Source organism: Oncorhynchus mykiss, chromosome 6 (genome assembly GCF_057628025.1).
Source record: "Oncorhynchus mykiss isolate SJ-2025 chromosome 6, ASM5762802v1, whole genome shotgun sequence".
In the NCBI taxonomy this organism is placed as follows: Eukaryota; Metazoa; Chordata; class Actinopteri; order Salmoniformes; family Salmonidae; genus Oncorhynchus; species Oncorhynchus mykiss.
In genome coordinates this window covers 24071502-24099284 of record NC_143027.1, presented here as the reverse complement: position 1 = coordinate 24099284, position 27783 = coordinate 24071502, and the positions used below count along the sequence as shown (strand labels likewise).

Sequence of the window (27783 nt, the reverse complement as noted above, 5' to 3'; positions counted from 1 at the left end):
CAGAATTTGTAATTTAGCCAATTAAACACAAACTGTGTTTCAAGTGAGAATTAGGAAGGTCTGATGCCGAAAAAGTAGAAAATTGTCTACTTCACCCATAGTTTATTTTTGCAAAAAAGTTGTGGGTAGTTCCAGTAGTTAGCTACACCGCTACATGGGGGGAAAAGTTAAATACTACTTAAAACACTACCAAGATTAGAATTTAGTTCAACTACCACCAAGCTACTACAAAATGCACTACTCCCCAACACTGGATTCAGTGCAGAAAAAATGATTAACACAACAGTTCAAGAAATAAAAAACATGACACCACAGTTGTATTGTGTATGAATGCAAATTAATTTTCAAGTGAATAGTGACTTCAAGCCAGATCAATGTTGACAAAGATCCTGAACTCTACAGCTTAGCTGTATTGTTTCTCTACCCAAATCATCTGTGTCTTATCACAGTCTACTTATGGAGATGCCTGACATACACTTTAAACAACAGCCTCTTTCAGCCCCCGCCTCTTTGAGCATTGTTATGCTCAAAAAACTGTCACCATGATGTTGATCACCAAGTGCTGGATTCACTTCTTCCTCTGGTGCATGCAAACAGAGCGGGTTCTGGATGCCTGGCGTATCCTTGTGTAGGTTCTGGCTGCACTGGTGTCTGGGGAGAGCCGGAGGGTCTGCTGGTGCACCAGAGATGTAGTGGAGGTGGCAGAGAGTGGCGAGGTAGCGGTGGACAAGTGATCCCGAGGCCTCATCTCCATAGGGACGGCCCCTTCATCTGCTCCCTTCTTCCTCACTCCATGTTTGAACAATCCTGCACTGGAGGTCTGACTGGGATGGACAGAATGAGAGAACAGATAAAGAGTCTGTCAGGATGTATTTATGAAAACACTACTAGAATTAATAATACAACCTACATGCTAAGGTAGGATTCCATTTTTGTTGTCCCTGTATTATCTGCAAACATAAATGGATATGTTATTTATGTGGTGTTGACTTACAAAGGGCTGTGTTGTACATAGGGGGTGGGTTTTAGCTGGCTCTCGCTGGGTGTGTCAGGCAGAGACTGGGTGAATCCACAGCTGCTGGGGCAGGTAATCTGTAGAGATTGCAATGTGTTTAATGTTTACAACTGCCCTTATCATTGTTCAAATCAGGTGTATTCAATGGATCACAACATGCAGTAGTTCTCCAGCAGCAGTTTTGAAGTATTAGCCCCTTAGCCCCTTTCATCAGTTTCCACGGTCAACACACTTTACACTAAAGGAGTAGAACTGTCCCCTGGACTCCTACCTTGGACTCCACCATGGAGGCCCCTAGTTGGGCTCTATCCCTCAGTTTCACCAGGCTACTGTGCAGGGTGCTATTCTCCTGCTCCAGAACCCTAATCCGAACATAGTTAGCCTGTAACTGTTGCTCCATATCCCCCAACACATCCCCTGTGCCTGAGACAGAGTCAAGTCTTAGATTAGAATATGCACAGAGCTGTGACAGGCAGCTTGACATGGTGATAGCATAGTCAACATACTGTAATTGTAACCAGGTCTGTGTGGTAACTATTCAAAACCAAATGTAAGTAAACCCACACTGGCAAACAATACAGAAGTCAACAAAGTCAACATGGTGGATCAACACGGAAAACACTGGGTTATTTAGGGAAATGAACGTACTCTGTGGAGATCCCTGAGGCAGGGGGTTGAGCTCCGGGAACGCCACCAGCAGCCTCTGCCTCTGGGCTAACTCCTGCACCTCTCTTCTCAACTGATTCACACTGTCTTTCAGCTCACTCACGTGACTCTCCAGTCTCTGCTTCTCCTGCTGAAGCTCAGAACACAAGGCCTCAGGGAATGCAGAGGCAAGGCAGTTAGTTATACACAAATGATTGTTCTTTGGAAATGAAATAAGGTAATATATATGCTATGCTGAAATATGTATCTGCCCAATGTATGCAAGCAGCACTATAAAATGAACTATATGAAACATTGCATTGCGGGCTGTCAGGTAGTAATATACCTGTTCTTGGGTGAGCTGGGTTTCAAGTTGGTCCTTCTCCTCTGAGATGTGTGTCAGTCGTTCCTGTAGGTCTGTCTGTCGGTCCTCACTCTTCCCCAACTGTTCCTGAAGCTCCTCACACTCCTGGTCCAGAGCATCCACTCGCTCCAGCAGAGACCTCTGCTTGGCCTGCAGTGACTGTTGAAGACAGAGTGAGACTGTGCAGTAACAACTCACTTAAAAGACACAAATCAGAGTCTTTAGAACATTTACTAGTACTGCCCCAGGTCTGGTTTTCAAGACTGCCCCCATGAGTACCCAACTCCATACATGATTGTTATACTGACCTCCTGTTGGCGACAAGCATTCTGGTACTTGGATTTCTCCTTGTCAAGTAAGAGCTGAGTAGTGGACAGTTGAGCCTCCAGCACTTGTGTCTTCTCCTCTAATTTACTCCGTGCCTCTTCCTCTACCTGCATGGTTTTCACTTCCTGATGTAGCTCATCTCTCTCACACTCTGACAAAGAAAGGACAATGTTTCGCAGTTTTTCTGTTCACAACAATTAGATAACTTGGGCTCTCTCCTTCTGCTCCTAAAACATCAGACATGGTGTGGGGGTGTATGTCCTTACCAAGTTTGTGTAACCTTTCTTTTTGCAAACTAATCCCTGCCTTCAGTTTGGAGTTGCTATCCTCCAGGGACACGGTGCCTAAAAGGGACACATTTATATTGTGAATATGATGAAAGCACCTTTACTCTTGAAATGTCCTATTATTTTTGTCTCCCTTCAAATATATTGTTGTCAGCAAGGTTTCCTCTCTGTCCTCACTTGTTGAGTACTACTGTACCTCTCCTTAGCTCCTCATGTTCTTCCTGCAGTCTCCTCTCTGTCTCCTCCCTGGATACCTGGGCCTCCTGCAGTTTTTGCTCCAGCTGTTTTTTGCTGGCTTGGTGTGTTGCCCTTTCACGCTTCAGTTCCTCTTGTGCTCTACCGAGCTGAGCCCTGAACTCCTCCCGTTCCCTTTCCGCTGCCTGAAGGCTGTTTCTGAGAGGCTGCACTGTGGACCGCACCTCCAGCAGATGCTTACCCACCCGGCCCATGTCCCTGCGCTGCTCTATGGACCACTGGGACACATCTCCTGCAGTCAGACGGCCCTGTTCCAGGGTGTCATCCACAGCCACCAGAAGGCGCTGCAGAGAGGAGGGAAGGCCCTCACTCCGACACAGCTCCACAAGAGCATCACCAGTCTCCCTCAAACTGGACTGGACCTGAGCACAGGCATCACAGGGGACAAGGGATGACACTACTGTCTGGCAACTTACATTACGAGTGTCCGTGGATATAAGGGGAAGGCAGGAGGGGATGCTGCTTGAAGTTCTGTGAGTGGGACAGGAGAGGGAGCCATTTAATATTTTCTGTGGAGGACACAATGGAGTGCTTGCTGCTGTTCTTGAGGTACAGTGCTGAGACACTATTGATGGAGACTGTGAACAAAGATCACTTTTTGTGTTCAGAAGTGAGGATTCTGAAGAAAAAGTTGTATTTTCCTCACATTTTGGAGCTTTGATCACTTCTTGAATATCTTGCTTCATGCACTGAATAGGAGAGGGAAACAACATGGTCATAAGATATGCATTTAGCTATTGTATGTGAAAAATAAACACCAGGTGTGCTTTAAAACTCACCGCCCTCAGGTTGCCAACCTGGATCAAGTTATTCCAATAGTGTCTGACTACAAGGCCAATTGATACACATGGACCTTTTTGCTGAATGTGTTCTCTCTTCTGTCCTAACTTCAACTGCTCTGCATGGGCATTGAAACTTTGCAGCAGGAGCAGCAATCTAGGGGAAATAAATGGATTACAGTCATGTATAATCATTTCCAACTATTCCCTATAGCCACATCAGATCTTTACAATAAGCCATAATGTACAATAACTTACCTGTCAATCACCAACTCCAGCAAAACAATATGTGAATGCTGATTGAATTCCTCTTCCCCATCAACAAAGTCGTATTGTTCTAATAGCGACACCAGGTCCAGATTGCATGAAAGCTTATCTGGGAACTTCCAGGAGGGGAATCGAACTGGGCCTGTCCGAGAGAAGACATCGAGAACAGCACCTTGAAGATCTATTAAATCTCTCCGGAGACTTTCAACGCAGTCCTGACGTCCTAAGAGATGTGTCATATTGACAAACCTTAGTATCTTGCACTCTTTCTCTCATGGATTGTCTCAAGGCACTTGTTGTTGTTGTGCCTTCAGGAAGATGCTGTGACAGAGAGCAGTGCTGAGTTGGATGTTGTCACTTTATTTCCATAGCGACCTGGTAGTAAAACTGCAAATCCCATAATGCTTAGATGTGTTTCCGGAAGTAAAATACCTCCATTCCAGGCAGGTCAACTGACGAACAACGGTCCTATTTGGAAATAGTTTTGTGCAATTAAATCAGTTTCTAGACAAAGCTATAGTACCACAACAAGACTTGTTACTTAGTAGTGTAATTGTGAAGAGAACGAACCTCACTTTTTACGTTTTAACAGATAAGCCAAGCAAGGAATTAGCGCAGCCATGCCGCCTGGGCCTGTACAAATGGTTCAACTGGAGCCCAACAACAGGGTAAGATCTGGTACATTCAATATATCTTTATCAAATCAAAGTGTATTGGTTGCATACACAATTTAGCAGATGTTATAGCGGGAACCGCGTAATGCTTATGTTACTGCTCCTAACAATGCATTACAATGTCAATCGAGTACACAAAAATAATACTAAATAAATAAAGATCAAGAAACGTCTGCACTAATCTAGCTACGTTAGCTAATCAACAACCCAAATAGCACTAACAGTAATCCGAATGGAATCAATAAGCATGTACACCGGATGAGTTTACACAAATTGTACTAAGAATGGTACTGGTATGAACATGGCAACTGAACAGCAGTAGATGAGTTTAACAGGAGACATTCTCCAATCCCAGCAAGCAGTCATTCAACTTGCCATTCACCAGCTTTTCAAGCTTAATAATATAAAAATACGTTCGGTACTTACAAAGAGTTTTGCTGAGCAACTACTGACGTCCCGGCTGGTACTTCCAAAAAGTAAAACAAATATATATATATATATATATATACAATAGATTATTTCCAGACAAGGCATTTTTTCGGTTGCCTTGTCTGGAAATAATCTATTGTTTATCTAAAGTATTGTTTTTTTAGCAAGTGCGCATGCACCTCTAATGCACCTCCTGCGATATTATAAATGTAATTAAAATACACGAAGGCTTTTATAGAAATATTACAATCACTGTAAAAAACACTGTATTGTCTAGTTAATCTACTTACATTAAATATTATTGCATTCTGTGTAGAGCTTGTGAAACAACAGATTGATATGATGTTCATATGCTCAGTAGTGGAAAAAGTACTCAATTGTCATACTTGAGTAAAAGTAAAGGTACCTTAACAGAAAATGACTCAAGTGAAAGTTACCCAGTAAAATACTGCTTGGAGTAAAAGTCTAAAAGTATCTGGTTTTAAATGTACTCAAGTACAGTGGTAGACACAGTTCTCAATTGTCATACTTCAGTAAAAGTAAATGCTATACATGAAATTCCTTATATTAAGCAAACCAGACGGCACCATTTGCATGTTATTTTTTTTTATTACAGACAGAGGCCAATCAAATTGTATTTGTCACATACACATGGTTCCACTACAACTACTTTATACACACAAGTGTAAAGGGATAAAGAATATGTACATAAAGATATATGAATGATATATGAGTGATGGTACAGAACGGCATAGGCAAGATGCAGTAGATGGTATCGAGTACAGTATATACATATGAGATGAGTAATGTAGGGTATGTAAACATTATATTAAGTGGCATTGTTTAAAGTGACTAGTGATACATTTTTTACATAAATTTTCCATTATTAAAGTGGCTGGAGTTGAGTCAGTATGTTGTCAGCAGCCACTCAATGTTAGTGGTGGCTGTTTAACAGTCTGATGGCCTTGAGATGGAAGCTGTTTTTCAGTCTCTCGGTCCCTGCTTTGATGCACCTGTACTGACATCGCCTTCTGGGTGATAGCGGGGTGAACAGGCAGGGGCTCGGGTGGTTGTTGTCCTTGATGATTTTTATGGCCTTCCTGTGACATCGGTGGTGTAGGTGTCCTGGAGGGCAGGTAGTTTGCCCTCGGTGATGCGTTGTGCAGACCTCACTACCCTCTGGAGAGCCTTACGGTTGTGGGTGGAACAGTTGCCATACCGGGCAGTTGCCATTGAGTGCTTTTGGTGACAAGCCAAATTTCTTCAGCCTCCTGAGGTTGAATAGGCACTGCTGCGCCGCCTTCACCACGCTGTCTGTGTGGGTGGACCAATTCAGTTTGTCCGTGATGTGTACGCCGAGGAACTTAAAACTTTCTACCCTCTCCACTACTGTCCCGTCGATGTGGATAGGGGGCTGCTCCCTCTGCTGTTTCCTGAAGTCCACGATCATCTCCTTTGTTTTGTTGACGTTGAGTGTGACACACATCACACTCTGAGGGCCCTCACCTCCTCCCTGTTGGCCGTCTCGACATTGTTGGTAATCAAGCCTACCACTGTAGTGTCGTCCGCAAACTTGATGATTGAGTTGGAGGCGTGCATGGCCACGCAGTCGTGGGTGAACAGGGAGTACAGAAGAGGGCTCAGAACGCACCCTTGTGGGGCCCCAGTGTTGAGGATCAGCGGGGTGGAGATGTTGTTACCTACCCTCACCACCTGGGGGCGGCCCGTCAGGAAGTCCAGTACCCAGTTGCACAGGGCGTGGTCGAGACCCAGGGCCTCGAGCTTGATGACGAGTTTGGAGGGTACTATGGTGTTAAATGCTGAACTGTAGTCGATGAACAGCATTCTCACATAGGTCTTCCTCTTGTCCAGATGGGTTAGGGCAGTGTGGTTGCGAATGCGTCGTCTGTGTACCTATTGGGGCGGTAAGCAAATTGGAGTGGGTCTAGTGTGTCAGGTAGGGTGGAGGTGATATGGTCCTTGACTAGTCTCTCAAAGCACTTCATGATGACGGAAGTGAGTGCTACGGGGCGGTAGTCGTTTAGCTCAGTTACCTTAGCTTTCTTGGGAACAGGAACAATGGTGGCCCTCTTGAAGCATGTGGGAACAGCAGACTGGGATAAGGATTGATTGAATATGTCCGTAAACACACCAGCCAGCTGGTCTGCGCATGCTCTGAGGACGCAGCTGGGGATGCTGTCTGGGCCTGCTGCCTTGCGAGGGTTTTATTCACGTCGGCTGCAGTGAAGGAGAGTCCGCAGGTTTTGGTAGCGGGCCGTGTCAGTGGCACTGTATTGTCCTCAAAGCGAGCAAAGAAGTTGTTTAGTCTGTCTGGGAGCAAGACATCGTGGTCCGCGACGGGGCTGGTTTTCTTTTTGTAATCCGTGATTGACTGTAGACCCTGCCACATACCTCTTGTGTCTGAGCCGTTGAGTTGCGACTCTACTTTGTCTCTATACTGACGCTTAGCTTGTTTGATTGCCTTGCGGAGGGAATAGCTGCACTGTTTGTATTATGTCATGTTTCCGGTCACCTTGCCCTGGTTAAAACCAGTTGTTCGCGCTTTCAGTTTTGTGCGAATGCTGCCATCAATCCACGGTTTCTGGTTTGGGAATGTTTTAATAGTTGCTGTGGGTACGACATCGCCAATGCACTTGCTAATGAACTCGCTCACCGAATCAGCGTATTCGTCAATGTTGTTGTTGGACGCAATGCAGAACTTATCCCAATCCACGTGATCGAAGCAATCTTGAAGCGTGGAATCAGATTGTTCGGACCAGCGTTGAACAGACCTGAGAGCGGGAGCTTCCGTTTTAGTCTCTGTCTATAGGCTGGGAGCAACGAAATGGAGTCGTGGGCCGCTTTTCCGAAAGGAGTGCGGGGGAGGGCCTTATATGCGCCGCGGAAGTTAGAATAACAATGATCCAGGGTTTTACCAGCCCTGGTAGCACAATCGATATGCTGATAGAATTTAGGGAGTCTTGTTTTCAGATTAGCCTTGTTAAAATCCCTAATACAATGAATGCAGCCTCAGGATATGTGATTTCCAGTTTACATAGAGTCAAATAAAGTTAGTTCAGGGCCATCGATGTGTCTGCTTGGGGGGGAATATATGAGGCTGTGATTATTATCGAAGAGAATTCTCTTGGTAGAAAATGCGGTCGACATTTGATTGTAAGGAATTCTAAGTCAGGTGAACAGAAGGATTTGAGTTCCTGTATGTTGTTATGATCACACCATGTCTCTTTAATCATAAGGCATACCCCCCCCCCCCCCCCCCCCCCGCCCTTCTTCTTACCAGAAAGATGCTTGTTTCTGTCGGCGCGATGCGTGAAGAAACCAGTTGGCTGTACCGACTCCGATAGCGTGTCTTGAGTGTCGGCGCGATGCGTGAAGAAACCAGTTGGCTGTACCGACTCCGATAGCGTGTCTTGAGTGAGCCATGTTTCCTTGAAGCAAAGAATGTTACAGTCTCTGATGTCTCTCTGGAATGCTACCCTTGCTCGGATTTCATCAACCTTGTTGTCAAGAGACTGGGCATTGGCGAGTAGTATGCTAGGGAGTGGTGCGCGATGTGCCCGTCTCCGGAGCCTGACCAGAAGACCGCTTCGTTTGTCCCTTTTACGGCGACATTGTTTTGGTTCACCGGCTGGGATCCGATCCGTTGTCCTAGGTGGTGGGCAAAACACAGGATCCGCTTCGGGAAAGTCGTATTCCTGGTCGTAATGATGGTGAGTTAAAGAATGCTCTTATATTCAGTAGTTCCTCCTGACTATGTAATGAAACCTAAGATTACATGGGGTACCAATGTAAGAAATAACACTTAAAAAAACTAAATACTGCATAGTTTCCTAGGAACGTGAAGTGAGGCGGCCATCTCTGTCGGAACACTCCAACAATCAGACATAATTTGCTAACACAGTATTTGTGTTTCGTGAGTCCGCAAGATCAGAGGCAGTAGGGATGACAACGCATTATATGACAGGAGCCATAATTCTGTCCTGCTTTAGCATTCAAAATGTAACGAGTACATTTTGGTGTCAGGGAAAATGTATGGAGTAAAAAGTACATAATTTTCTTTAGGAATGTAGTGGAGTAAAAGTAGAAGTTGTCAAATATAAATGGTAAAGTACATATACCCCAAAAAACTAAACTTAAATTATTTTTACTTAAGTACTTTACACCACTGCATATGCTGTGATAAAATCACTTACCTTTCCTGCTGCTGGATCAGCCGACCTGTGCAAGGCAGCAGAAAGGAAGGGGTGAACCTCTCGCCAAAATCTGTCTAAAATAAGCCTAATGTGTTTTCTATGGGCTTATTTTGGACCTAAGTTTGTTGCCCGCCTTTGGGACAATGACTCATGTTTAGATTGGAGACATGGTCATCTCATTATAAATACATCTCTCTAATAAGCCAGGTAGCCTAGGAAGCCTCAACATGACAATGTTTGTAAAGCCTCACGAGACAGGTAATTTCTGCATTATATATTGTTTCAACAGGCAGATGAGTCAACAGAGGAAACCCCAGCAACAAAACCCATAGTTGGGATCATCTATCCACCTCCTGAGGTCCGAAACATCGTCGACAAGACTGCCAGTTTTGTAGCCAGGTTGGTTTTTCAGTCTCATTCTCAGTCGTGTTTTTATAAAATTGTATGACCTCGTATTGCAATGGTCATGCATCCTTTTCCTTCCATTAATTCTCAGGAATGGACCAGAGTTCGAGGCAAGGATCCGTCAGAATGAGATCAACAACCCAAAGTTTAACTTCCTGAACCCTAACGACCCATACCATGCTTACTACCGCCACAAAGTCAATGAATTCAAGGAGGGCAAGGGCCAGGAGCCGTCTGCGGCCGTACCAAAGGTCATGCAGCAGCAGGCCCTGCAGAACTCACAGCAGCTTCCTCAAAAGGTGTGCCTTCCTAGGCATTCGCTGGTTTTTTATCTATCGATTTATAAATCACTGATTGTCATTTGTTCACTGTAAAGTGTAAGACATGATTGATGCCTAAAAAGAGCTATTCTAAGTTATGGTTTCCTTTACCGGTAGGTGCAGGCTCAAGTGATTCATGAGACAGTGGTGCCAAAGGAGCCTCCACCTGAGTTTGAGTTCATTGCTGATCCTCCTTCAATCTCAGCATTCGACCTGGATGTTGTCAAGCTGACTGCCCAGTTTGTTGCTCGCAACGGGCGCCAGTTCCTCACACAGCTCATGCAGAAAGAACAGCGAAACTACCAGTTTGACTTCCTGCGACCTCAACACAGCCTCTTCAACTACTTCACCAAGCTGGTGGAGCAGTACACTAAGGTACAGCGTCATACCAATTATTATTGATTGTGGCATATACCTTGTTGAAATATATCATTACATTTTATTTTTATTTTTTTTACCTTTATTTAACTTGGCAAGTCAGTTAAGAACAAATTCCTATTTTCAATGACGGCCTAGGAAACAGTGGGTTAACTGCCTTGTTCAGGGGCAGAACGACAGATTTTTACCTTGTCAGCTCGGGGATTCGATCTTGCACCCTTTCGGATACATGTCCAACGCTCTAACCACTAGGCTACCTGCCGCCCATCATATAATAATTTGGCTTGTTTGTAGGATAACATGTCTTCAGCTGGTTGTGTTGTGATGCCCACCCGTCTTGGGTCTTTTCCCACCTAGATTCTGATCCCTCCCAAGGGACTTCTGATAAAGCTGAAAAGAGAGTCTGAGAACCCCAGGGAGGTGCTGGACCAGGTATGTCCCTGAAGCTTTGATGTAGGGTTTACAGACCATAAGCTCTTAAAATGGCCATAGTCTATAATTCAATGCATTAACAGTTTATCGCCTGGCTTTACCAACAGGTGAGGTACCGTGTTGAATGGGCGAAGTTCCAGGAACGTGAAAGGAAGAAGGAGGAGGAGGAGCGGGAGAAAGAACGTGTGTCCTACGCCCAAATTGACTGGCATGACTTTGTAGTGGTGGAGACCGTGGACTTTCAGCCTAATGAACAAGGTAGAGAAATGAACTGTCAGCCAGACAAATTAATATGAATAGATAGTTCATTTTCGGGTTCCTGAGAGATTGTTTTCCACCGCCTGTGTCACTAGTTTTGTAATGATGGTGTTATGACTTGTATTCCAACAGGCCACTTCCCCCCACCCACCACACCTGAGGAGCTGGGAGCTCGCATCCTGACCCAGGAGCGTTATGACAAGTTTGGAGAGAGTGAGGAGGTGGAGATGGAGGTTGAAAGTGAGGATGAGGAGGACGATGAGCGGGAGGAGCGGGATGATGGGCGTCCCACACAGCCTGATCAGGACACACAGCTGCAAGACATGGATGAGGTTAGTAGACAGACCTGTTTCAGTATACACACACAACAGTAGGATGTCATTAACAGCTTATTACTCCTTAACAGAGTTACTGATTGAACATGAATGTAATATTACTATTATTAGGAAATAGTGTAATCAATGTAGAGTCACATGAGTCTTTGATGCCTTCTGCCCAGGGTTCTGATGATGAGGAAGATGGCAAGGCACCATTGCCCCCAGACAACCCCATGCCACCCCCACTGCCCCCTACTCCAGACCAGGTCATTATCCGCAAGGACTATGACCCCAAAGGTGAGAGAGATTCCATCATCAGGACCTAAACACCCCTTATGCTAGATGTTTTAATATCATGTATGACAATAAAGGTCAGGAAAATACATGCATGTTCTTCATTTGCCCTTACATTTGATACATTTTTCTTGCCCTGTAGCCTCCAAGCCACAGCCTCCAGCCAAGACTCTGGATGAGTACCTCATCTCTCCCATCACGGGTGAGAGGATCCAAGCCAGTAAGATGCAGGAGCACATGCGCATTGGGCTACTGGATCCCCGCTGGCTGGAGCAGAGGGACCGGGGCATCAGAGAGAGGCAAATCGAGGACGAGGTTTACGCCCCTGGCATGGACATTGAGAGCAGCCTGAAACAGTTGGCTGAGAGGCGTACTGATATCTTTGGCGTGGAGGAGACAGCCATCGGTAAAAAGATTGGAGAAGAGGAGATCCAGAAGCCTGAGGAGAAGGTGAGTGCAAGTGGAGAGGGAATAGCCATTTGTTTTCTTTTTGTGTAAAATAAATGTCTAAGAGGAATCGATTACTAGTCATTAGGTTATAATCTCTAACTTAATTTAGTTGTCATTATGTGGTCAGAGTTTTTACTTAACGCACCTTCCTTTCTTAGGTGACCTGGGATGGGCACTCTGGCAGCATGGCACGTACTCAGCAAGCAGCACAGGCCAACATCACCCTACAGGAGCAGATTGAGGCCATTCACAAGGCCAAGGGACTGGTGCAGGAGGATGAAAGCAAAGAGAAGATTGGACCGAGCAAGCCTGAGCTTTACCATCATCATCAATCACCCCTCATCTCCTCTGCCCCCCTTCTGCCCAAACCCAGCCCTCCAATGAACACGATGGCTCGGGCCCCTCCTTCCGCAAGTTGCTTTCTTGTTCAATAGAAGTGTTAAATCATTTATTTTATGTAACATGAATTTGTCAATATATAAGGTTGACTGTATATTCTTCCTTGTGAATCATGCAGATGCTGCCCCCTGTACGCACCACTCTCCTGTCAGCTGTGCCTGTGATTCCACGGCCCCCCATGGCCCCTGTGCAGATGCGCCTGGCCCCAGGGCAGGTTCTAACACCCATGCCTCCCATGATGCATGCTCCCCGCATCAACGTGGTACCCATGCCCCAACCACCTCACATGATGGCCCCCAGACCACCCCCCATGGTGGTACCAACTTGTAAGAGATCCATTACTATACTATTCTCACAGTGTTAAATACTTTGAAATCCAATGAATGACTTCAGAAATATGCAGTGCAACAAATTACTTTATTTACTATTTTTAAGCATGTTATTGATAGATTGACTGACTTTAATCTTCTTTCCTGTCCAGCATTTGTCCCTGCCCCTCCTGTCCCGCAGCCCCCCCGCCCTGACCCTCAGCCACCTTCCCACCCACCCCCACGCCATGATGATGAGCCTGCCACCAAGAAGATGAAGACAGAGGACAACCTTATACCAGAGGAGGATTTCCTCCGCATATACAAGGTTTGTTGGCCTATTAAATATCATGGACTAATGGCAAAATGCGGTAGTGTGAATGATCCACGGCTGTATTTTTATATGCCATGTTGGTCATCCTATGCTTGCTGTTGGTAGTTCTGTATATTGACATGTACGGGTTATTCTACTGTATATTATTTTATAGGGTTCGGTGTCGGTCAAAGTACAAGTTCCCAACATGCAGGACAAGACGGAATGGAAGCTAAGTGGACAAGCGCTCAACTTCACTGTCCCACTCACAGATCAGGTATGTTAGTAGTTCACCTACCATTCCACTCTCCCTTTTACCAATACAGTATATATTCTCATGAGTGCACATCCATGAAGTCAAATTTTCTGGAATATTTCACATTTCTGAACTTCCCATTCTATCTCACCACAGGTATCTGTTATTAAAGTCAAAATCCATGAAGCCACTGGCATGCCAGCTGGAAAACAAAAGCTACAGTATGAGGTAAGCATTGTTGTTTCCATTTAAATAATTGTATGTGTAAATGTAAACTGACGTGACTGGTTATCATTGGAGTCATTTACATCTATCACTTCTATTACAGGGAATTTTCATCAAAGATTCCAACTCGCTGGCCTACTACAACATGAACAACGGTTCAGTCATACACCTGGCACTGAAGGAGAGAGGTGGGAGAAAGAAGTGAACATCCCCCCAACAGGTTTCTCTGCCATACACAGCCAGTTTGCGACATTTTGTAATTTACCCCCAAGTAATTATTATAATGTCAGAAAAATGGGGGTAAATTAGCAACTTTACCAGAGCAGCTCTTTCAAATGATTTATGTCCTTTGTTGGTCATACCAATTATAAAGAATGCTTGAGGCGTAGTCTATACATAACCTATAATTAGTTTTGGTTTCGTATTTTAAGCCTTGATTCTTTTCTAAATGTTAATTGTATTATTTAAGGGGATTGTATGCATGCAGGTGGTTTCTGTCCAGATTTTCCAGCCCATGTCAGTCCATCAAATAAAGTAATAAAATGTCACCATTATGTCATTTGAGTGTGTTCAGTATTTTGAATGGGGCATACTGTCATGGTGTGCAACTGGGATATGCAGCTCAAAATATTGAGTAAGCAGATGTTCAAGAGAGTGAGGCAGCTGATGTGACTACCAATGGGGAAAGCAAGTTGCAACCACTGCGCTAGATGAGAGCGCAGGCAGGACATCCGAACTTCTCAACTTGCCTTGACAAGGAAACAGAATACATGGACCAAGAGGAAGGAAGGAACGACACAAACTGTCTTTTAGCTTGCTTCACCAACATGACATAACCAACAAATACACATTTGTGGTGAATTGTGCTACCTAGTTAGCTAGCTGGCTAACTTTCTAGCTAACTAATTCATTGCCACATTACAAGCTAGCTAGGCTAGCCAGATTCGTTTACGATCATTAACGCACACACGGCAGCTAGCTGATGTTACTGTCTGAAAAGGCTGGGACGTCAACATCACACGGGAAAACGTGGGGTGTTTACTAACATTTCGCTCGCTCAGTTACGAATTTTGTTGTTAATAACTAGATGAAATAGCTAGCTACATACCAGACGCTAGCTAGTCCTGACAGCTATCGTTAGCTAGCTACGTATTCCATGACATTAGTTTTGTTTGTAAACGTTCGCCTGGTTACATACTGTTGGTTGTGACAGTGCCAAATAAATAGATGTATTATTGAGAGAATCATGGCTAAAATAGGGAATGGTCGCCAGTCGGCCGACTCGAGAAGTATTAGGACCATTAGTAGCAGTCATATGGACGACGAGAGCTCCCTTGGCTCAGACTCCGAGATGAACGGCTTTACCAACGACAGGCACACTGATAAATATGGATTTATTGGAGGGGCGCAACAGTATTCAGAAGAATCGTAAGTAACGTTGGTGTTCTGCTCACATTGTCCCATATAATTTGTAAGCTTGCACACTCCTATAGTTACTTGGGTGTGTGAAATGTGACTACATCAAATGTGTGTTTTTAAAGGGTTGTCTCTTCTCTAGTCCCATCTATGAAAAAAGGCATGCCTCCAGTATCAACCTCCCAATTAATGTGAATGGGGCCATTTGGGGTGTACTTGGCATAAACGCACTGTTCTTACCGAATGTGACTTATTTCTCTAACTAAGTTGTTTAAATACCCTGTACTATTTTAAGATATGTGAACCAATTTACTAAAACTGCGGACTAGCATAAAGTCTCTGTAAGCAGAGACCCTCCCTTGAAGCCACCAGTCTGTGCTGAAGTTCTGGGAAGGCCCCTGATTGTTTACATACAGTGTTTGGTCTTGCCTAGGATGATAAGAACCGAACACCCTGAAAGGGGGAACTGAGAATAAACCTTTAGGTGTGAAGGGCGACACTGACCAGCTTTATCATCTTAGTCTCCTTTCCTGTTCATCTCCCTCTTTTGTGGTGTCTTTGAATCACAATGCCTTATGGACACTGACGTCATATTAACTTTTGGACTATGCAGCTGACAGCATGGGGACTCAAATGCTCCCTGTCATGATTGGAGGGACACCAGGCTTTGTTTTCTTCCTTTTACACTTGGTTCAGCACATGTTTTTCATGACTGACTTGTCTCTTTTCTTTTAATAGTAGGCTTACATTAAGTTGAAATCTTAGGATGCATAGTTAGAGTACTGCAACTGGGATATGCATTGATTACACATTGATTTTCTCAATGCACCCTTCTCCTTCCAAATAATTTAATATGTCAACAATATTATGTATTTTATTCCAATTTCCTCTTTTATGGTTTTGCCAGAGGCAACAAGAGGTAAGTCTCTCTAATTGTGAGAAGTCTTTGTTCTTGTGCTTATGTCCATGCCCTGCAGTGTAGCACACTGCAAATGGAAGGAATGAGTGAAATATGTGCAAGCACTATCTGTCTGGGAGCTTCCTGTGTTCTGTAGTGTTGGCTGGCCTTGTGCAACATCTCTGGTGCCCCATTGTTGGAGTGCCTCTTCTGGCTCAGGGTTTTATAGGGAATGGGAGACAAATATTTTTTTAAATTAAGATTTCTATGTGATGAACAAAATTCTACTTAAGTACAGCAGAGTCTATTTATTTTCATTTGTGTAAGGTGGTAGGCAAACTGGCAAAGGAAGATAAATATTTGTATCTTAGCTTTGGGGATTGGAGTGAATAGAATTACTGCTAGAATCCTTAATTGAAACAATAGGAAAGAGTTTCCCACCCCCATTTTTCTGAAAAGGCAAGAGATGGGGCTGGAGAAATGTAACCGCTCTCAAATTCATAGACAATACATGTGATATCATGTCCAGTCCTTGTATCCATAGCTCTGTTTTTACCAGGCTTTGAAGCTAAACAGTTCTTGTTTACATTTGACTTTGTTTACTAACATTTTGGTAAACTATTTTGTGTTCTGATGAGGTACTACAGTTGAACTGAGCACATGAGGCATTTATATGTTATATTCTTCAACAATCAATGGGTATAGATCAATCATTCAGAAGAGAAAAAGTGGATGCAGCAACTAAGGCTTCTAGCTTTAAGAGGAAAGAGGGTTGTCAAAATTTAAAGGCCTCTCTTTGAAGACTTCTTATATCCCATGATTACAAGGTTGTGCTGATGATTACATGCTGCTTGAGCGCCATCAAGCCAAGCTATAAGAAAACGTTAGGCCTATATATTTTCTCATGCTCAGTTCCATTTCTTGGATGGAGGCATGGAGCCAAACTTACCACATTATAGCATTACCTAATCTCTTTTCTGGTTCTGCACAAGGCCCACCCTGCCTGTGTACGTAGAGGGAAAATCAAATGCCTCCCAGATACCTGTTTTACCCTTTCCTCCCTCTGAATTTCTTATCTTTAATGCTTCAAAACCTGTTTATTTGCATTCTAGTTCTACACTTTTTTTTTTTTATAAAACAATTTGAAACTCTAGAAAGCTATAACAGATTTTTATCAAATGAATTCTATCATTTTGTTTAGATTTAGGAAGTTCTAACATGTCCTCCTTGTTCTTCTGTCTCTCCCTCAGGGCTCAGGATGTCCCTCCAGAGGTGCTGAGGCAGCGAGAGGTCAAGTGGCTAGACATGCTGAGCAACTGGGACAAATGGATGGTCAAGAGACACAAAAAGGTCAGAGAGTTGCTGAGAGTTGGAACATTCATAGGGCTGACAACTTAATTTGTTGCCGTGTCTAGACTGTTGTGACACTGTCTCTTACCATCTGGTGGTCTTAATTATTCCTTAAACGATCCTAAATAAGTTCTTGCACAGTATGTGGCAACTCCTTATTATGTTATTAGCCAACCAGGGCCTAGTTAGTTCTTGCATCTTGATAGCACTCTGCCCTGGTTTTGTAAATCTAAGTATTGCTTCCATGCCATCCTCTGTCCAGGCATGTTGGGGGTTTGGGCTGTATTGTAATGGCTGCTACAGCACAGTTACTGTTAGAACAACAACACTGTTTGTGTTCCCTAATAATTCAGACAAGCCAGTGATTAACCTGCATGTCAGACACTGACTTGTTTCTTCCCCAGTAAACTTTAATGGTTGGAAGAAGTGTAAAGCTTTGGATAGTTTCCTTCATGGAGGTTGTTCAGGGCTTTGGCTTCTCAGGCCGGTTGGTTTCCATCTCAAGTTGCCTAGCCAGTTCTACCCGTGTGTCTAACGTTAACTATTAAACTTCAGCCTAATCGCAATTCCATGAGTCAGCAGCAGGGCATAACACAACCCATCCCTTTATTTCCCTCACCAACTCCATGTTGGAACACGTGACCGAGCAAGACTCTGGGTGGGGGTAACATCACATGACCCATCCCTGTAACAAAGTTAGGGTGGAGATTGCAGGTTTGACAGCGACTAGCTTGTTCTCACTGCAAACTCAAGTATGCCTTGGTTAAGGGTATTACCACATGAAACGCACTGAAGTGCACGCACTTAAATAAACACAAAAATGATCAGTAAGCAATGTTTCCTCTGGCTGCTATGCTGGTTGATCCCAGAGTTCACTCAGGAGTCATAGTGTCTCTGTTTCCCCTTCTCTACTTTGCTGTTCCATGACTTCCTCCAATGGCTGTTCATACTCTTCTGGAAAGAGTGGCAGTAGCTTATGATCTCTGTAAAAAGAAATGGACTGAGTAGAAGTGTGAATGAGTTATTCAACTGAACGCATAGAGTATTGTATAGGTCCAACGGCTTGTTTTGTTTCCATGATTACAGGGTCCCTCCAGTTCAGTCAACGATACTGACTCTATAATGCTCTAGTATAACAACTCTCTTGTAATGCAGCTGGATTTTTTACAGTCTTTGGAACAATCTTTGGTTGGTAATAAATACATTTTTCTGTCTCTTTAACAGGTGAGACTGCGGTGCCAGAAAGGAATCCCTCCCTCACTGCGAGGCCGTGCTTGGCTCTACCTGTCAGGAGGAAAAGTGAAGAGGGAACAGAACCGGGGGAAGTTCGAGGTTGGTTATGTTCTTTCTCTTGCTCACGCTCTCTGTTTGTTTTTCCTGTGTGGGACTGAGGTTGATTCTCCCTAGTGTTGTTTCAGGAGCTGGACAGTCAGGCTGGAGACCCAAAAGAGCTGGATGTGATTGAGAAAGACCTGCACAGACAGTTCCCCTTCCATGAGATGTTTGTATCACGAGGGGGCCACGGGTTAGTTGTCTCACACAATAGGATCGTTTATCCTCACTCAGGGACTAATGTTTGACATTTAGTCTTGTCTGACCTTTGTCCGTGTGTGTGTTCATTGCTGTGTTCATGGGTTTGTGTGTGTGTTTGTTTACCCACACAGACAGAAGGACCTGTTCCGTGTTCTGAAGGCCTACACGCTGTACAGGCCAGAGGAAGGCTACTGTCAAGCCCAGGCCCCCATTGCTGCTGTGCTGCTCATGCACATGCCTGCTGAGGTGAACCCTGTGCCTCTTGTGCTGTGGTTCTCTCACAATGACTCCCTGACCTGTGGTTTAGCTAAGTGAATAGTGCTCTCGACCAGCTTCCTTCCTTTTGTGACCCTTGTTACAATGGAATTGTTTATGTACGCTACACCTATAGCTAGCCTGCCGTAACTTTGTGCTTTAGTTGTTTCCCTCTAAAGGTATGGTTCCAGTCACAATTTCCTAACACCATCATCTGTATGTTTTTCCACAGGATGCATTCTGGGGGCTGGTCCAAATTTGTGAGAAGTACCTCCCTGGATACTACAGTGCAGGGCTGGTAAGACATGTACCCTTCACTAATGCACTACAAGATAAGGCCCATAGAGTAAGGTAGACCACACAAGATGTGTTTTGTTCTCCTGTCAGGATGAAACTATGTACTTCTCTCTCTCCTCTGTCCCTGCAGGAGGCCATCCAGTTAGATGGAGAGATCCTGTATGCTTTGATGCGGCGTGTCTCCCCCATAACCTACCGCCACCTGGAGAAACATAAAATAGAGCCCATTCTCTACATGACAGAGTGGTTCATGTGTGCCTTCTCCCGCACCCTGCCCTGGGCCTCAGTTCTCCGTGTCTGGGACATGTTCCTCTGTGACGGTTCGTTAGTTGCAGAAACTCCCACACAAACATCTGTCTTGGATTCATTCAGTTACAACCTCCAATTTATACACTGGAGATCGGCACTATTGTTGATCACCCATTGAGATAATCAGTAAAGTTCCGGTGATGCTTGCAATTGTGGATGTTAAACTCTGGAATCATCCCTCATGTCCAGTTAGTGACTGTGTGACCTATTACCTCTCCCCCAGGTGTAAAGATAATTTTCCGGGTGGGCCTGGTGCTGCTGAAGTGCATGCTGGGTACCCGTGAGAAGCTGAATGCGTGTCAGGGCCAGTATGAGACCATGGAGCTGCTGAGGGCCATAGAGCCACGCTACATGCAGGAGGGCTTCCTCGTCCGGGAGGTAAGGGCTTCCTCGTCCGGGAGGTAAGGGCTTCCTCGTCCGGGAGGTAAGGGCTTCCTCGCCCGGGAGGTAAGGGCTTCCTCGCCCGGGAGGTAAGGGCTTCCTTGCCCGGGAGGTAAGGGCTTCCTCGCCCGGGAGGTAAGGGCTTCCTCGCCCGGGAGGTAAGGGCTTCACTAGCAGGGAGTCAACGACTATAGAGATACACAGGACTTACACAATAATAAACACCGGAGAAGTATCGTCTTCAAGCACACTGGGATACATCTAGCTGCTGAGTCCGGTTAGATAGCGATTAGAATGACACCCCTATTTTACCCAGAGTGGAAATATCATCTGTGCCTGGCTAAAGAGAGCTGTTCAAAAATGTAGTAATACAGTGGAAATGTAGAGTTCAGAGTGGAAGTTAAAGTGATTCACAGTTCTGACTGGTCAGTGTCTAGTCCCTCTCTGGCTTTGTGTGGGTGTCTCTTCACTTTGACAATAGCCTCTCTGATAGTGTTGACCATCCTCACTGTGAGTGACTATGAAGCTCCTTTAGCCTCAGGCAGTTTGACATTTACTAACAAGGTTAAGATAAGGACTGGAATGTCTCACCACCTAACAAACCTTTTCTCCTCTTGGCCATTAGCACTATACTTTTTGAATCACATTTCCTACAAGATAGCCTAAACCAATTGAGTATTTTCATACATAAGTTTCCCAGTGTACTGCATGCCTATAATCTATCAGTGACCAGCAGTAACCTCTCTCTCTTTCTTCTCCTCCCTCAGGTTCTGGATGTGCCCATCTCAGAGCGGGACGTTGAGAGCGAGCACCATGTTCAGCTGAAGCGCTGGAGGAAGAACCGCGGTGAGCTGCACTGGAAGTCTCCTCCCAGAATGCACGGTGCCAGGGCTATCATGGCCTCGGAGCCTCCCAGTCGCCAGGACCTTCGTCAGAACCCCACCATCATCGTCGAGTCGCCCCTGCCTGCCCCTCAGCTGCAGAAGGGAGAGAAGAAGGGCAAAGAGGAGAAGAAGAGCATTAAGAAAGGAAGTATGAAGAAAACCCCTCCTCCTGTCACGGAGATCCCCAACCCTTATAATTTACCTGGTGACCCTAAGCTTCCACTCAGAGATCCTCAGCTTCCACTCAGATATCCTCTGCCTCAGCTTCCACTCAGAGATCCTCAGCCTACTCTGAGAGACTCACCAGTACAGAAGCCCCTCGTCAATGGCACACACCTCCCAAACACACCTAAAGACTCTCACCTACCCCAACAACCAGCCCTTAATGACCAACCAGCCCTCAACGACCAACCAGTCTTTAACGACCAGTCTCTTCTCAAAGAGTCGCCCCTCCAGATGTCCAGACAGAGCCTGAGTAGCACAGAGGCAGATCATCAGGACACATACCTGTAGCTCTCGCTGTAGGCAGAAGGTGGAACTGCATGTGTGAAACTGGGCCTGATGGTGAGTGAGAGAAGAACTGGAACAACCCCTGTTTTATCCTGGACAGTTCTCATTCACTCGCTCACTCACTCTCAGGCCCTCTGCATGCCAACCAAGCCCTCTGTCTCTTTATCAGGCACTAGCACAGCTCAGCCATATACCAGCAACTGGGTGTACCATGGCCAATGTCACTGCAGCCCAACTATGGGCGACAATTGTATATTTTTCATATATTTTTCATTTTTATTCTGCCTGCTTTTAAGACACCGTATTGCCTAGAGCAAGCACACAGTCAGCAGCATACACTAATGCATCACTGCCAAGTGTTATAATACTTTCATCCTTATGTTACCTCTTCATGCTTCTTCACTCTGACTGTTAGTGATGTGCAAGGGAGATGGTGTTCTTTGTGCAAGGGAGATGGTGTTCTTTGTGCAAGGGAGATGGTGTTCTTTGTGCAAGGGAGATGGTGTTCTTTGTGCAAGGGAGATGGTGTTCTTTGTGCAAGGGAGATGGTGTTCTTTGTGCAAGGGAGATGATGTTCTTTGTGCAAGGGAGATGATGTTCTTTGTGCAAGGGAGATGGTGTTCTTTGTGCAAGGGAGATGGTGTTCTTTGTGAAGGGAGATGGTGTTCTTTGTGCAAGGGAGATGGTGTTCTTTGTGAAGGGAGATGGTGTTCTTTGTGAAGGGAGATGGTGTCCTTTGTGCAAGGGAGATGGTGTTCTTTGTGCAAGGGAGATGGTGTTCTTTGTGCAAGGGAGATGGTGTCCTTTGTGCAAGGGAGATGGTGTTCTTTGTGCAAGGGAGATGATGTTCTTTGTGCAAGGGAGATGGTGTTCTTTGTGCAAGGGAGATGATGTTCTTTGTGCAAGGGAGATGATGTTCTTTGTGCAAGGGAGATGGTGTTCTTTGTGCAAGGGAGATGATGTTCTTTGTGCAAGGGAGATGATGTTCTTTGTGCAAGGGAGATGATGTTCTTTGTGCAAGGGAGATGGTGTTCTTTGTGCAAGGGAGATAGTGTTCTTTGTGCAAGGGAGATGGTGTTCTTTGTGCAAGGGAGATGGTGTTCTTTGTGCAAGGGAGATGATGTTCTTTGTGCAAGGGAGATGGTGTTCTTTGTGCAAGGGAGATGATGTTCTTTGTGCAAGGGAGATGATGTTCTTTGTGCAAGGGAGATGGTGTTCTTTGTGCAAGGGAGATGGTGTTCTTTGTGCAAGGGAGATGGTGTTCTTTGTGCAAGGGAGATGGTGTTCTTTGTGCAAGGGAGATGGTGTTCTTTGTGCAAGGTAGATGGTGTTCTTTGTGCAAGGGAGATGGTGTTCTTTGTGCAAGGGAGATGGTGTTCTTTGTGCAAGGGAGATGGTGTTCTTTGTGCAAGGGAGATGGTGTTCTTTGTGAAGGGAGATGGTGTTCTTTGTGCAGAGATGGTGTTCTTTGTGCAAGGGAGATGATGTTCTTTGTGCAAGGGAGATGATGTTCTTTGTGCAAGGGAGATGGTGTTCTTTGTGCAAGGGAGATGATGTTCTTTGTGCAAGGGAGATGATGTTCTTTGTGCAAGGGAGATGATGTTCTTTGTGCAAGGGAGATGATGTTCTTTGTGCAAGGGAGATGGTGTTCTTTGTGCAAGGGAGATGGTGTTCTTTGTGCAAGGGAGATGGTGTTCTTTGTGCAAGGGAGATGGTGTTCTTTGTGCAAGGGAGATGGTGTTCTTTGTGCAAGGTAGATGGTGTTCTTTGTGCAAGGGAGATGGTGTTCTTTGTGCAAGGGAGATGGTGTTCTTTGTGCAAGGGAGATGATGTTCTTTGTGCAAGGGAGATGGTGTTCTTTGTGAAGGGAGATGGTGTTCTTTGTGCAGAGATGGTGTTCTTTGTGCAAGGGAGATGGTGTTCTTTGTGAAGGGAGACATGCTACTGATTTATTGGTTGTGTAGTTGTATACATAAAACAATCATCACCTAATAGACTATCTGATTCTAGGGTTTAAAAAGAGACTTGATTAAATCAATCTGCCTTCATTCGCACAAAATGGGAGTGTTTAAAATATAAAATATATCATTCAAATCTCCCAACCACCTGTGGTTTGTAGGTAATAGAAATTGGAAATATTAACTTTTTTTGAACTAAGCTATACTACTATTGATACTTAAAAAAAAAAAAAAATTATTTAATGTAAACACTTGCCATTTCATTTTGAATAATGCTTAAGAAAGAGCTGGGTAAATATTGTTTCAAGTCAGGTTGGTTGAGTCAAATTCCCAGTTGGCCTTATCGATAAGTAAAGAGCTTCCATCCTTCACCACCAGAGAGCAGTCTTGGTGTGTTTTCCTGTATATTCTGTTATCCCAGATGCTAACTTCCCCTTCCTAAAAAGGAACTCCGAGCACTCTTGTCTCGAATTTACACTCATTACATGTCAATTCCTTACTTTCAAAGGAAATTGCAAGCTTGTTTTACTATACAGTAAAAAGTGACATATGACATGTGCCTTGCACAACTTGTGTATAAATCTTCGACCTCCATGGCCTGTGGCTATCTATTGTCCCTGCCAGGTGGTAATGGACCTGATGTCTGGAGACCAGACACAAAGCCTTACTGTGCTAGGCAATTCCAGTTACTATGTAGCATTTAACTCATGTAAGGTATGCAAGAAGGAGAGAGGACTGGACATTCCTCACAATGATTTGACACATTCCTGCCCTTGGGTTTCTTAAAAGCCTATATGTCTTGTTTGTCTGGCATGCTACATGTACAGTATTCATGCATGTTCATATTTCATAGCAGTTAGCTGGATTGTTCCACCAATTCGGTGCCTTTTGAAAGTGTAACTTGGTCAACATAATTTGATTTCACCTAATTTTAACATTGTCATAAAAAGCACTTTTCTTTTACCCTCTCGAGGTTAAATAATAATAATAATAAAAAGACTAAGTGCCAAATAAAGTAACAGGGTTGACTGTAACAAGGTTGGTGATTTAATCTTAAATACCCTTGTGAATCTTCAAAATGACTTTGTCAAAGCAACAAAATAACTTTAGAATGATGGTGAAAATGTTAGGGTTAAGTGGGTTAAAAAATCTTCCTAGAAGTCAGCACGGAGGAGCATGTCAAAATGCTGAATTTAGTTAATTAAATATGTGGTCTTTATTAAAAGGGCACTTCATTTAATATAACACACGGTTAATATTCAATATTGGTGCACAATTTCTACTTAAAGTATCAATGGGACGCAAAAGGCACTCTTTGTGGAACGGCCCAGCTGTATAGTGCTAACCTCTGCTCCTCTGCACAGGTGCTGGGTGATGTGGACCTTGCAGGCTAGATACTTTTGTGTATATAGTGTATGTGGACACGCCTTCAAATTAGCGGATTCGGACATTCCAACCACATCCGTTGCTGACAGGTATATAAAATTGAGCACACCGCCATGCAATCTCCAAAGACATACATTGGCAGCAGAATGGCCTTAATGAAGAGCTCAGTGACTTTCAATATGGCGCCGTCATGGGATGCCAACTTTCCAACAAGTCAGTTTGTCAAATTTCTGCCCTGCTAGAGCTGCCCTGGTCAACTGTATGTGCTGTTATTGTGAAGTGGAAATGTCTAGGAGCCACAACTGCTCAGCCATGAAGTGGTAGGCCAAACAAGCTCACAGGACGGGACCGCTAAAGCATGTAGCGCGTAAAAATCGTCTGTCCTCGGCTGCAACACTCACTACTGAGTTCCAAACTACCTCTGGAAGCAACGTCAGCACAAGAATGATTCGTCAGGAGCTTCATGAAATGGGTTTCCATGACCGAGCAGCCGCACACAAGTCTAAGATCACCATTCTCAATGCCAAGCTTCTCCTGGAGTGGTGTAAAGCTCGCCGCCATTCTCTGGAGGGATGAATCACGCTTCACCATCGGGCAGTCCAACAGACGAATCTGGGTTTGGCGGATGCCAGGAGAACGCTACCTACCCCAATGCATAGTGCCAACTGTAAAGTTTGGTGGAGGAGGAATAATGGTCTGGTGCTGTTTTTCATGATTGGGACTAGGCCCCTTAGTTCCAGTGAAGGGAAATCTTAACGGAACATTCTAGGCAAATTCTTTGCTTCCAACTTTGTGGCAACAGTTTGGGGAAGGCTTCCTGTTTCAGAATGGCAGTGCCCCATGCACAAAGTGAAGTCCATACAAAAATGGTTTGTCGAGATTGGTGTGGAAGAACTTGACTGACCTGTACAGAGCTCTGACCTCAACCCCATCGAACACCTTTGAGACTAATTGGAACGCCGACTGCGAGCCACTTATGCTCTTGTGGCAGAATGGAACCAAGTCCGCGCAGCAATGTTCCAATATCTAGTGGAAAGCCTTCCCAGAAGAGTGGAGGATGTTATAGCAGCAAAGGGGGGACCAACTCCATATTCATGCCTGTGATTTTGTAATGAAATGTTCGACAATCAGGTGTCCACATACTTTTGGTCATGTAGTGTGGCTCTGTAAAGACATGGATCAGCTTATTGCTACACTGAGTGACAGGTCCAGATATATGGTGATCAAAACCAAATAACAATGTGATAAGGATCATCGGATTGATCCATTGCCTGTTACTATGGATGCTTATGGATGCTTAGGCGAAGGGATTACTTTTGGGATATCTTTGAGTTTTCATCTTTTGGGTTAACGTTGAAGCCTTTCCATTTAAAAATGTTATATTCATTTGGGAAAATCATGAGGCCTGTTGGGATAAAGATCCGGCCTTTGCTTTGGGAAAATAATGGACAGTCTGACCAAAGCCTTTTTTTCAAGTTTAGAGGCAACTCAAGGTTTGTAGTCAGATGTGTCAAAGGTTTTTAACTATTATGTTGTAGGCACTTTAGGAAATTATTCAGTAGAGATTAAGACGTAATCGATGCACAACACTTATTATTGCTACAATATATCATTCCACTGAATGCTGCATGTTTGTTGTACAGGTCACCTCTTAAGACCTCACTAAAAAGCAATAAAAGGTGAATGGAGGTCAAGTAAACAAAAACATATTAGATTTTTTTATTTAACCTGGCAAGACCATTAAGAACAAATTCTTATTTACAATGACGGCTTAACCCGGACGACGCTGGGCCAATTGTGCGCTGCCATATGGGACTCCCAATCATGGCCGGTTGTGATACAGCCTGAAATCGAACCTGGGTCTGTAGTGAGGCCTCTAGCACTGATGCAGTGCTTGGAACACTGCGCCACTCGGGAGCCACATAGCCTTTCTCCACCCAAGTGTATAGTGGCCTGTATCACATATTTCCCATTTTGCAGCAATTCTAGTTTAATTTAATGCTTAAAATGTGTATATAAGACTAATTTGTAAAACGTCATTTTGTAAATAATTTTTTTTTTTGTGTGTGTGTGTACACATCCATATTTGATGATCATAATCCACCATTAGCCATAAATCATGGTAGAAACTGAATCTATATTTTAGCTAGACAATCTTGACACTAACTTTACAGTTTAAAAAGCAAACATATGCAATGCTTTCTTCCCTAGAAATATTCATGTCTTCTCAGCACAATGGTTTTAATTTAGTTTATTCAGAGAGGCCTTTGGTATTTCTATGTTTTTATTTATTTTGTATTTCACCTTTATTTAACCAGGTAGGCTAGTTGAGAACAAGTTCTCATTTACAACTGTGACCTGGCCAAGATAAAGCATAGCAGTGTGAACAGACAACAACACAGAGTTACACATGGAGTAAACAATAAACAAGTCAATAACACAGTAGAAAAAAAGAGTCTATATACATTGTGTGCAAAAGGCATGAGGAGGTAGGCAACTAATTATAATTTTGCAGATTAACACTGGAGTAATGAATGATCAGATGGTCATGTGCAGGTAGAGATACTGGTGTGCAAAAGAGCAGAAAAGTAAATAAATAAAAACAGTATGGGGATGAGGTAGGTAAATTGGGTGGGCTATTTACTGATGGACTATGTACAGCTGCAGCGATCGGTTAGCTACTCAGATAGCAGATGTTTAAAGTTGTCAACTATCAACAAATATGTATTTATCTCAGAAGTTGTTTCATATTGTCATTTTTGTTTTTACAAATAAAATCACTTTGATCAACAACAGCTGACATTGCGTTTGTGTATTGGAAATGTGTTATTATTTTGTATAGTAATGAATAGGCAAAAGCCTACTAATAAAGTAGCTTTGTGGTGTGAGTTTACTTTATAGCAGCAGAGGGAGCAGTAGAGCTGTAAAAGACCCCTACTTGTCTTCCCCACTTGTGATTCTAAATGTTTTGAAGAAAAAAACGCCATGTAAAACA

At 44.1% G+C, this 27783-nt stretch overlaps 4 protein-coding genes across 10 annotated transcripts; 2 read left to right on the top strand and 2 right to left on the bottom strand.

Moving 5' to 3' along the window:
- Nucleotides 1-85: 85 nt before the first annotated feature.
- Nucleotides 86-4075, bottom strand: LOC110525569 (coiled-coil domain-containing protein 157). 4 transcript variants are annotated; one of them, XR_016496572.1, is made up of 11 exons: nt 3931-4070; nt 3673-3829; nt 3540-3582; nt 2835-3364; nt 2618-2695; nt 2333-2502; nt 2007-2183; nt 1664-1832; nt 1287-1377; nt 995-1092; nt 314-824 (listed from the first exon to the last, which is right to left on the bottom strand). XR_016496572.1 is itself a non-coding variant. In XM_021605786.3 (11 exons), the coding sequence occupies exons 4-11, from the start codon at nt 3085-3087 to the stop codon at nt 569-571; spliced, it is 1353 nt and encodes a 450-aa protein (XP_021461461.2). In that variant the 5' UTR covers nt 3088-3364; nt 3540-3582; nt 3673-3829; nt 3931-4070; the 3' UTR covers nt 314-568. The 4 variants fall into 4 exon arrangements, 3 of the variants coding, with proteins under 3 accessions (XP_090093454.1, XP_021461461.2, XP_090093455.1); XM_021605786.3 differs by having other exon boundaries at nt 1287-1438; XM_090237329.1 differs by having other exon boundaries at nt 1287-1438; nt 1664-1811.
- On the bottom strand, nt 3927-4178 carry LOC110525570 (coiled-coil domain-containing protein 157). Its single transcript, XM_021605787.3, has one exon. It carries the CDS (start codon nt 4176-4178, stop codon nt 3927-3929), a length of 252 nt encoding a protein of 83 aa, XP_021461462.1.
- Nucleotides 4179-4346: 168 nt separating this feature from the next.
- Nucleotides 4347-14165, top strand: LOC110525567 (splicing factor 3A subunit 1). 2 transcript variants are annotated; one of them, XM_021605784.3, is made up of 15 exons: nt 4347-4607; nt 9546-9655; nt 9753-9960; nt 10105-10356; nt 10717-10791; nt 10899-11049; nt 11182-11381; nt 11549-11663; nt 11803-12110; nt 12269-12520; nt 12628-12835; nt 12991-13145; nt 13306-13407; nt 13543-13614; nt 13715-14165. In XM_021605784.3, the coding sequence occupies exons 1-15, from the start codon at nt 4560-4562 to the stop codon at nt 13814-13816; spliced, it is 2358 nt and encodes a 785-aa protein (XP_021461459.1). In that variant the 5' UTR covers nt 4347-4559; the 3' UTR covers nt 13817-14165. The 2 variants fall into 2 exon arrangements, with proteins under 2 accessions (XP_021461459.1, XP_021461458.1); XM_021605783.3 differs by having other exon boundaries at nt 4350-4607; nt 10099-10356.
- A 29-nt stretch (nt 14166-14194) lies between these two features.
- On the top strand, nt 14195-27581 carry LOC110525568 (TBC1 domain family member 10A). 3 transcript variants are annotated; one of them, XM_021605785.3, is made up of 9 exons: nt 14195-15039; nt 17176-17275; nt 18500-18607; nt 18694-18800; nt 18940-19054; nt 19296-19361; nt 19491-19680; nt 19893-20047; nt 20818-27581. In XM_021605785.3, the coding sequence occupies exons 1-9, from the start codon at nt 14858-14860 to the stop codon at nt 21445-21447; spliced, it is 1653 nt and encodes a 550-aa protein (XP_021461460.3). In that variant the 5' UTR covers nt 14195-14857; the 3' UTR covers nt 21448-27581. The 3 variants fall into 3 exon arrangements, with proteins under 3 accessions (XP_021461460.3, XP_090093459.1, XP_090093458.1); XM_090237333.1 differs by having other exon boundaries at nt 19893-20093; nt 20818-21054; XM_090237332.1 differs by lacking the exon at nt 14195-15039 and adding an exon at nt 15810-15946.
- Nucleotides 27582-27783: the final 202 nt, after the last annotated feature.